This window comes from Chenopodium album, chromosome 15, assembly GCF_948465745.1.
Source record: "Chenopodium album chromosome 15, dcCheAlbu1.1, whole genome shotgun sequence".
In the NCBI taxonomy this organism is placed as follows: domain Eukaryota; kingdom Viridiplantae; phylum Streptophyta; class Magnoliopsida; order Caryophyllales; family Amaranthaceae; genus Chenopodium; species Chenopodium album.
The window spans coordinates 13,673,195-13,682,759 of record NC_137848.1 but is presented as its reverse complement, the minus strand read 5'-3'; the positions used below and the strand labels follow the sequence as shown (position 1 = coordinate 13,682,759).

General features: G+C 34.8%; 1 protein-coding gene across 4 annotated transcripts; it reads right to left on the bottom strand.

Moving 5' to 3' along the window:
• Window positions 1–269: 269 nt before the first annotated feature.
• LOC145581968 (putative disease resistance protein RGA3) lies at window positions 270–4,750 on the bottom strand. 4 transcript variants are annotated; one of them, XM_081639007.1, is made up of 5 exons: window positions 1,568–4,750; window positions 1,251–1,437; window positions 952–1,045; window positions 654–779; window positions 270–539 (listed from the first exon to the last, which is right to left on the bottom strand). In XM_081639007.1, the coding sequence occupies exon 1, from the start codon at window positions 3,369–3,371 to the stop codon at window positions 1,587–1,589; it is 1,785 nt and encodes a 594-aa protein (XP_081495133.1). In that variant the 5' UTR covers window positions 3,372–4,750; the 3' UTR covers window positions 270–539; window positions 654–779; window positions 952–1,045; window positions 1,251–1,437; window positions 1,568–1,586. The 4 variants fall into 3 exon arrangements, with proteins under 4 accessions (XP_081495134.1, XP_081495133.1, XP_081495136.1 ...); XM_081639008.1 differs by having other exon boundaries at window positions 1,251–1,440; XM_081639011.1 differs by having other exon boundaries at window positions 4,375–4,750.
• Window positions 4,751–9,565: the final 4,815 nt, after the last annotated feature.

Sequence of the window (9,565 nt, the reverse complement as noted above, 5' to 3'; positions counted from 1 at the left end):
AGAGAGGATAAATTCCCACTTTTTTCTGTGTTTGGAAAGGGACAAAAGGAGATGTTTATATAGTATATCAGTGTGAACTGGATACAACGAATCTGGTCACGAATGAAAGTGAATAAGGTACAACGAATTTGGTCACCAATTTAGATAAAAAAATGTTTAACATCTAAATCCCCCAATTAAGTCCAAAACGATCGACTAATTGAGCATATATAAAGGAACCAACTTAATTTAGGAACCAATTTATACAATGCAATCTTTCACAAATGGGAACTAATTCTTTGAAGCACAATTTATTTGGAGTTGCCTACCTAAACTCCAACATAAACAGCCCCTTGTCTGATTCAACACCAAATAGCTAGGGCATTTATTTGAAAATACAGGATGACAGATATTTTCAAGTCAGTTTGTTCATTACAAGGCATTGGAAAGGAAGCACTATGTAGTTCTAGTAACTCGGATTGCATACCAACACAAGACCAAGGTTTTTTCATCAAATACAATCAATCTGTGATCATCTAATCATATCTCCTATTTGAGAGCTGCAAGAAATGGCAATGCATATATTAAAATTTACTCTTTGATTGCAATGACAAAGTCCTTAAAAGAAAAAAAAAAAGAAAAAAGTTGCAGTGACATTAAATAAAGCAGCTTACATGTAAGAAAGCTAGAGCTTCATGCCAAAGTCATCACAAAACTTTATCATTTTGCAGCTCAAAATCACCATGGCTTCACAATGCTGCTCAAAATATGATGCCAAATGACCATTACCAACAGAGTTTCTGCAAAATCATAAAACAATTAGAATAATTACAAGAAAGCAAATGGAAATGTAATACTTATGCAAATACTAATGGCCCAAGTAATATTTTCAGATCCCTTGTTAAACTCCAAGGTAATATTAATCTTAAAGTCAATCAAATTTGATTGATAATGAACTATGTATTTATATACCTCTAAACATCAGCATATCTTAGCTTCTGATTTCGAGCATGAATGGTGACCAATACCGCCATCTAATCAGTCTGATAGGTAAATCTTCCCTCGCCTAATTCATTGAAGGGAAAAAATAAGGAAAAAAAGAATAGAGCATCATGATAGAACTCATCTGACAGATTTTTTTTTTCCCTTGTTCGTAAAGTTAGCAAGGGCATAACAGAGAAAACACAGCTTGCAATAGTATGCTAGTGTACATGAGAGAGAAGCACAATATCCATAATTTTGATTATATTAGAAATGGAGGACTGACTTACCCCATGTCAGCTGACGGCTGTTACTAGCCCCTATCACAAAACTGTTACTGCTTGAGGAGTCGATTGCTTTGTTGAAGATGATACAGAGCAGATGTTGGATTGTTGGTGTTGTTATTAACACAGTTTTGGCAGATACTACGACATCCTTACAGAAGCTCCATTTCATACTCGGAGTAATTTGATTACCCTGCTGCAAAGAATGGGGGTCAGTCTTAATTTTTTGTTTTACTTTTTAAAAGACTTGAATGCTATTGGAGGCAATAAATTGGGATTTTGTGATATCAAGTGTACTTAATTAGAAAATATTTGGAATATACCGTATAAATTAGATATCCACTAGAGAAAAAGTTGAGCCAGTCTTCCCCATCTGGTTGTAACGAAGCATGGAGGAATATGTAGATTCGGGATGTGGCAGATTTTGAGCCAGTCTTCCCCATCTGGTTCCCGGCACCTACCACAGAGCCGATAATCGCATGAATTTAATGAAAGTGTAGTGAGGGAGGTGAGGCAGCGCAATTCTTCTGGTAATGATTCCAGGGAGCATCCGGTAAGAGTGAGCGACTGAAGGGACGTCAAGTATTTAATCTCCTTTGGCAGTATTATCTCGTCAATACGAATTATTTCCAAGGAAGAAAGAGAGTGAAGAGATCTCCATGGTATCCCTTTTAGATTGTTTTTTAAAGTGAGGGATTTTAGGTTGGTGAGATGCTCCATTCCCAAGTTCTCTAATCCCCTGCAATTTCTAATATCGAGATCTCGCAGAGAAGAGACTGGATTGCTTTCAACTCTGCCAACTTTCATACAATTTCCCAGTTCATTGACTTTGTAAAGGCGCAACCATTCTACAAATGGACATGGAGGAATGTATGTTAATCTCTTGCAATCTACAATAATCAATTCATGGAGAGGAGGGAATGATGGGATGAAAACAGGTTCCTCCTCCGTCCATCTTATATCCCTCCACCATCCCTTTAATGATGGCATGTCTATTAGCTGTAACTCCTCAAGAGCCGGGAAAAACTGCGCTGATGAAGAAGGTGCATTGCTCTCTACATACTCCAAAATCTCCATACTCTCGAGGAAAAGAGATTTGAGATGGCAAAGTTGACTCAGTGAAGATGGCAGATATTGCAACTCATCACATCGTGTCAAATGAATACGCACAGGCCCTGCCGTCCAATTTGGCAATTTGGTACAGGCTATACAGCAAAGCAAATTCTGAAATTGGAAATTTAAGAACAGGCTCTCCAGCAATGTCTCTCTACCTTCTTTCTGATAAGACTCAAGTTTACACCTTAACTTTAAAGAGCTGAGATATGTTATGGAGACCTCTGAGCTTATTGGACCATGTCTAATTATGAGATTTCCTTTGAGGTTATTGATAAGAGCTATCAAGTCTCCGAGATTACCTTTTTCATCATCCCCACACACTATATACATAATTAGTGTGTGAAGACGTGTTAATCTACCCATACCTGCTGGCATATGACTCAATTTCTCACATCCTCTTATGTCCAACACTCTAAGATTTACTAGTTTGCTTGAGTCCTCCGGCAACTCCTTTAGTTCATTGCAATAACACACTAATAAAGTTTGTAGATTGTGAAGCTTGGTGATCGACTTAGGGAGCATCTCCAATTTCCTATTATATGAGAGATCAAGATACCTCAAGTGTAATAATCTACCTAGTTTATCTGTTATGTTTCTAATTGGCATAGATCTATGCAAATCCAATACCCTTAAACAACGACAATTTAAAATAACTTCATCCTCATGACAAGTTATGAATGTAGAACACTTCAAATAGGTACGCAACGTTTTAATTGGATAATTATTTGAACGAAACAAGTTGGACATACCTTCATTACTATTAGCAAATAGATGACGGGGTTTCCCCTCTGAATCAGTTGTACAAGCTGATAATGTCAATGAATCTTTTGCTGCTACTTTTCTAGCAAGCTCATGGATGAGATCATGCATTTTAAAAGATAAAATTTTGCCAAATTTATCCCTTTTAATGTCTTGGAAAAAACATCTATGCAATAAAATTGATGCATATTTTTCACCCACATCTTCCATGCTCTCATCTGTAGCACTTGGAACAAGATATCCTTTTGCCATCCAAAGACGAATCAATTGGGTTTTATCAATGACATAGTCCTCAGGGAAGAGTGAGCAAAAACTAAAAACAAATTTTTAACTCAGGAGCAAGGTGATAATAGCTAAACATTAATGTTGGCATTATGCCACCCTCATCATCACACATGTTAGCCAAATGATTACTTTTAAATGACTGCCAAGTTGCTATATCTTGATTACGCAACAGACTGGCCACCACCCTTATGGAGAGAGGCACATTGACACATTTTTTCACAATATCTCTACCTATCTCAACAAGGTCAGTGACGGCTTTGTCTTCCCTATCTTGAAGTGATATTATCTTAAACAATTCCCAAGATTTCTCGTTTGAGAGACCTTGTAACTCATGTATTTGACATTTTCCAATAGCTTCTGCCACTTGTTTGGAGCGGCTAGTCACCAAAATCCTACTTCCTTTTCCCCCTAAAATCAAGAAGTCGCTCAACTTATCCCAATTTTTACTGTCCTCAGACCACACATCATCTAAAACAAGCAAGTACCTTTTCCCTTCTATGAGTTGTCGAACATTCGTATATAAACCCTCGAGTGTACACTCCTCCTTATTCTTCTCCTTATGCATCTTACCTAGGATCCAATTTCTGTCAAAATTTTCAGACACACAAACCCAATACATATTTTCTTGAAAGGCATCTTTAATCCTATGATCACTAAACACAAGTTGGGCAAGAGCAGTTTTTCCCAACCCCCCAATCCCCACAATAGTCACAAAAGAAAGATTTTTTTCGGACTCATTTAACAACAAATCCACAATGGTCTCCTTGTCAGCATCTCTCCCAATAATACTCTGTTCATACACATAAGAACAGGTTTCCTCTCTCCTTTTCACAGGCTTATACAGCTCACTAAACCCAAAATCCCTACGGTTTTTAGCCAAGCTATCCAACTTCTCCCTAAGCTTCTTAATCTCATTTGACTTATTGAGAGCAAACATGAGTTGGTTATTAGAGGAGAAGAAGCGGCGTACCTTCTTAAAAATCTTACCGCCAGGCATTCCCTTCAACTGATGAGCAATGGTGTTGAACTCATCCAACAAATCATCAGCATCATAGACAGCATCCTTGAGGTTCTGGACACAGTATTGGCCTTCATTTGTGAGCTCCTGGCACTTGGAGTCAGCATCCAGGAGGCACTTCTTGATGATTTTAACAGTTTCCAGCAACTTCTCAAGCTCAGATTCATAATTACAGATGGAGCATAGCTTTCGAACTTCTGCACATTGTAATGTTGCAAACAACGTCTGAGCAACAGTGAGTGCAGTAGCAGCGTCCATGTTACAGTAAAGTATTCAAGAAGAAAAAGCAGAGAAAGGATGATGAAGCTATTAAGTATAGAATGATCAATATTCTTTTTGTGGTTGGTAAGAAATGCGAGCTCTACGTCTGTCTATAAATAACGGGTGGACGTTAGCTTTTTCGATTACATAGGATGTGTGAATAACGGTCATCTCTAAAATAAACGGAAAGAAACAATCAGTTTTAACATTTTAAAACTTCATTCACATGTAGTTGGACTGCTCAATGATGAATGTTCCCTTTAAAATAATATAGTTAAGTTAAAAGTGACATTAGTTGGTATCCAAACTTGTATAGAATGAATAATGAATCCACTATGTTCAATTCGACGCAAGTATCCAAACTTGTATCTCCAACAATCTGCCAACTATGGCAAATAATTAAATTATATGACCCTGTAATTTTTTAATAACTAGGGGATCCTACGCGCGCGATGCGCGCGGTATAGGTAGTGTTTCAAGTTGAGTTATTGCAGTTAGTCTTAATACCTTATGCATGTTTGCATATATTTTATTATAACTATTTGTACATATGCGATTAATATGTTGAATGTCATGTTTCTTAGCAATGCTCAAAACTTTAGCAAATTACTGTAGAATTGGTGAAGGAGTTGTATAAAGTATTGAGCTCTAGACATGGAAATGTTGCTATATTTAAAGCACAGATTGAAATGGTTCAATTAGCAGGACATCACATGTCTATATTTTTCTTGTATTCATATAAGATACCAATACACCTCACTTTAAGTTTTAATGGTTAAAGTTACGATCGTAATAATTACAGTAAATTTCATTTAACAATGATTGCCTTGTAAATAATTTATTTTACAGAGTAAATTAATATTATAAGTCATTAATTTATTTTGTTAAAGTTACAAAAATAATGAAGTTATTTTCTTGAATCGGTAAAAAATGCAGTGGACAAAATGGACCAACCTCAAAAACTAATGGTCTGTTCTCATACGATTATTTTCAGTTCAGTACAGTTCAGCTCTAATAAGTTCAGTTCAATTCAGTTCAGCTCTTAATTTTCTTCTCTCATAAAATATTCATTTCAGTTCAGTTAAGTTCAGCTCTAATAAGTTCAATTCAGTTCAGTTCAGTTCACATATCTTAATGCTTTCGGAATCAACGAACATAGTGTGTCCTAAGTCGGTAGCAAGATCAGAAGGCTCCAAGAGCCCTGGATAAAGATTGAAATCTTGAACTAATCAAAACTCTCGTTCAAATCAGTTTAGCTCGGTTTAGTCAATGAGAATAGACCCTAAGTTAAGTGGAGAAATAAGGTCCAAGGATCAATAACAGTAGATGTTAAGTGATTGACTGTGTGAAATTGTCAATCAAGTTCATCCCCAATTCAAATTTCTACCAAGCTAGTCTTCAGTTCAAATGAGTAAAAACTTGGGCAATTATTGCTTAGACCTTAAGAGTCATCAAACTAACTAAACTATCTCAATGACATTAATACCGCAATCTCTTGAATAACTTTCTGGTTATTGTATTTGACCAACCTTTGTCTTAGCTTCTGTTATTATTATTATTATTATTAATTTTTTTTATTTTTTTGTTAGAACTACTCGATGATCTTTCGGATTTCACTTTCATGAACTTTTTTAAATGAACCAATACCCTTGTAAACTTATATCAAAATCATGGACATCGATTTTCTCTTACTGTCCGAAATATAACCGATTCACCAACCCACACTTGAGCCTGATTTTTCATATATCAATTTCAGTTTCAACACAGTTGCTTTTGCACTATATTGGACAAATATTTGCTTCCATAGTTCCTTGTGCTTCATATAGGAAAGAATGTAAAAGCAAAACCTCTCTTAATCATACTTATGAAGGTTAGGTTTTAAAAAAAAAAATACTTATGAAGGTTTGAATAATTAAAGCAATCCTAAGTTGATTATACTGACAAGTGAGCAATTAAATTAACTATAAAACCCATGTTGTGAAATTGATCAATAATAACAAATTAGCAATAAAATAAATACATTGATTATTCATAAACTACTCATACAACATTAATTGAGGTATAAAGGTAATTAAACATTTTCAGGGTTAAAAATGTCCTAACATTATTCATAAGAGTATTTTCTAAAATAAATACATTGATTTTTCATAAACTACTCATACAACATTAATTGGGGTATAAAGGTAATTAAACATTTTCAGGGTTAAAAATGTCCTAACACTATTCATAAGAGTATTTTCCCACTTTTTATAAGGTATTCAGGGTTAAAAATGTCCTAACACTATTCATAAGAGTATTTTCCCACTTTTTATAAGGTAGGGAAGTAGCAATTTAATATTCTTTAAACTTATCACATGCATTTGAACTGTAAAGTAAACCGCATTATCGAGTACATTGTGCTTGAGAACCATGAACTTGTCTAAATGACCATAGATTCTCGAGAAAAATCCAATAGTTTATTTGAATTTTTTTTATATAACTACTGTATTGAATCCATTAGTGATTGCAATCTCTGTTTTTAATGAGTAAAATTGAATCAATTTTCCTAAATTATGGACGTTACAACTTACAAACTCTAGGTTTCTAGATTTTCTTCCATTTCTTGTTAACGGTACTAAAGCCATATTAACTCAGACGATTTCTCTAGCTGTTACACTCTTAATTCTCCCTCGTCTAATTAATCTCGTTAGTTGATTAACATGCAAGAGCTTCGTACTTTTCCCGAACTTCCTAATTCACCTTTCTCATTTAGGCATAAGTTTTAAGTGATTCCAACTCTTACCTTAAAGTACATTTGTGTAATTGTGTTCACAGTGTTGTGTTAACCTAAAGAAACAAATTGATGGCATGAATTAACAATTATAGTTTTTTAATCCAATTAATTAGCCTTGAAACACCTTGTCAGAAACCCATACCATGATGAATGAAGCGTTGAAGGCAAATGATTCATTGAAAAATCATCCTCTCTAAAACACGCAGTTGAACTGCCAATTGAATAATTGATCAATTAAAGTATATTATGACTGCAAAAGACCAATATACAAAGCACACCTCCATACACAATACATTATGGCTTAAAAAATAAAAAAAAAATAAAAAAAATCAGCTTGGATTGGGCTTCATTCGAAGCCCAATTCGAATCTCCACTTCGGGTCTTGAATACTCGGTATCCAAATGCAATCGGTCATGCCTTCAAATGCTCGTAGTTGTACCGCAATAATCCCGGGAAAAAGCTCCAAAGATGCAATTTCCTACAAAACTCAACTAAAACTACGAAAACACTAGAAAACACCAATTAGTAATAAAAATGGCTCTAAAGAGCCAAAAACACTACTAATTATGACATATCAAACTCCCCCAAGCCAAACCTTTGCTTGTCCCTAAGCAAAGATCTCATCAATGAATAAATAAATGCATGCCTCACCCCAAATAGTCAAAATCAACCACAAACAATTCAAGGCAAATCTAATAAACATGCTTCAACATCAACCAATCTCATCCATCCAATCACTTGTCCTCCCTAACAATTGTCAAATAGAGAAAACCACAATAGCATATAGAATTCAAGAGTAGTGCTCACACACTCAACCCTCATTTATGTGCCTAGTAAAAGATGTACTCGATCGCTCTCCAACCACCCTTTTATTGTGAACAATGCCCTCCCAAACTCACAACACTCGTGTGTTTAAAGAGAATAGCACTCACTTAAATAGTCGACTCGGAATACATCAAGTCATCCCTTGCATTGACAAACAACTACTTTCACATCTACACAATTCTATGCACAAAGGTCGAAAGGTCTTCAAAGCTTGTAATGTAAGGCTAGGGTAAAGGGTAGGAAATATTTGGGAAGAAATGTGGAAGCAAAGCCATGCTTAAGGAAGTCATATCCTAATAAAACCCAAGGTCAAAAATAAATAATGACCAAACATCTCCAACACAACTCAAATCCACAAAAATTCACAAAACAACCAAATCAATATTTCACAAAATCACCGTCACTTACAACTTCACTCATAAAAATATGATACTAAAGAACTAGAGTGAATAAACAAACTTTGAACTCATTTTTTTTCTTTGACTTGATTTATTTTTAATTCCTTTTTTTTTCTTCTGAGTAACCTTTACATAGAACACTTGAACATTGAAATATTTTTTTTTTCTTTTGCTCTTTTTTTTTATCTCACATTGGAATTTTCAACTTTGAAACACAAACTATCAACAATTTTTCCAATCACAAAATCAAAAGAACAATCACTCTTCTTTTATTCCCACATTGTGCTAATATATGCACACCACAACTCCCTCACCTCACCAACTAATAGCTCCCCCAATCCAAGCTTGGGACTAGTAACCAATGGGGCTAAATAGGCTTGTAATGTGGCTAAATAAACAATAAAAGGGCACAAGCAACAACATGGGTAGCAAGAAGGGAACAAATGTATCTAATATTGTCTGAAGGCTACCTAAAAGAATGAATGCTTTCGTCCTCCACATTGTGCATAATAGTGAATCATATAAACATTACTCATAGTCACAAGTCAATACTCAAATTCATTGACATACCAGGAACTATCACACATTCCTAACCAAATCAACTAGTCAAGCATTATATTCACAGGTAGTTGGACAAAATTGACGCATGTTAAGATATCTAAGCAATCAAAATTCAAATCATGATCAAAAAAAATCCACAATGCTCATCGTCATATACCAAGAATCAAAATAAAATGTTTTCAAGTATGGGGCACAGGGAAGCATGATTTACAATTCAATTAGAACGTATTTTTGGATTTTTGATTTTTTTTCCAATTTTTTTATTTTGTATTTTTCATAAAGGAAAGCAATAAAACTATACTACAAAGCAATAAAAGAAAGAAAC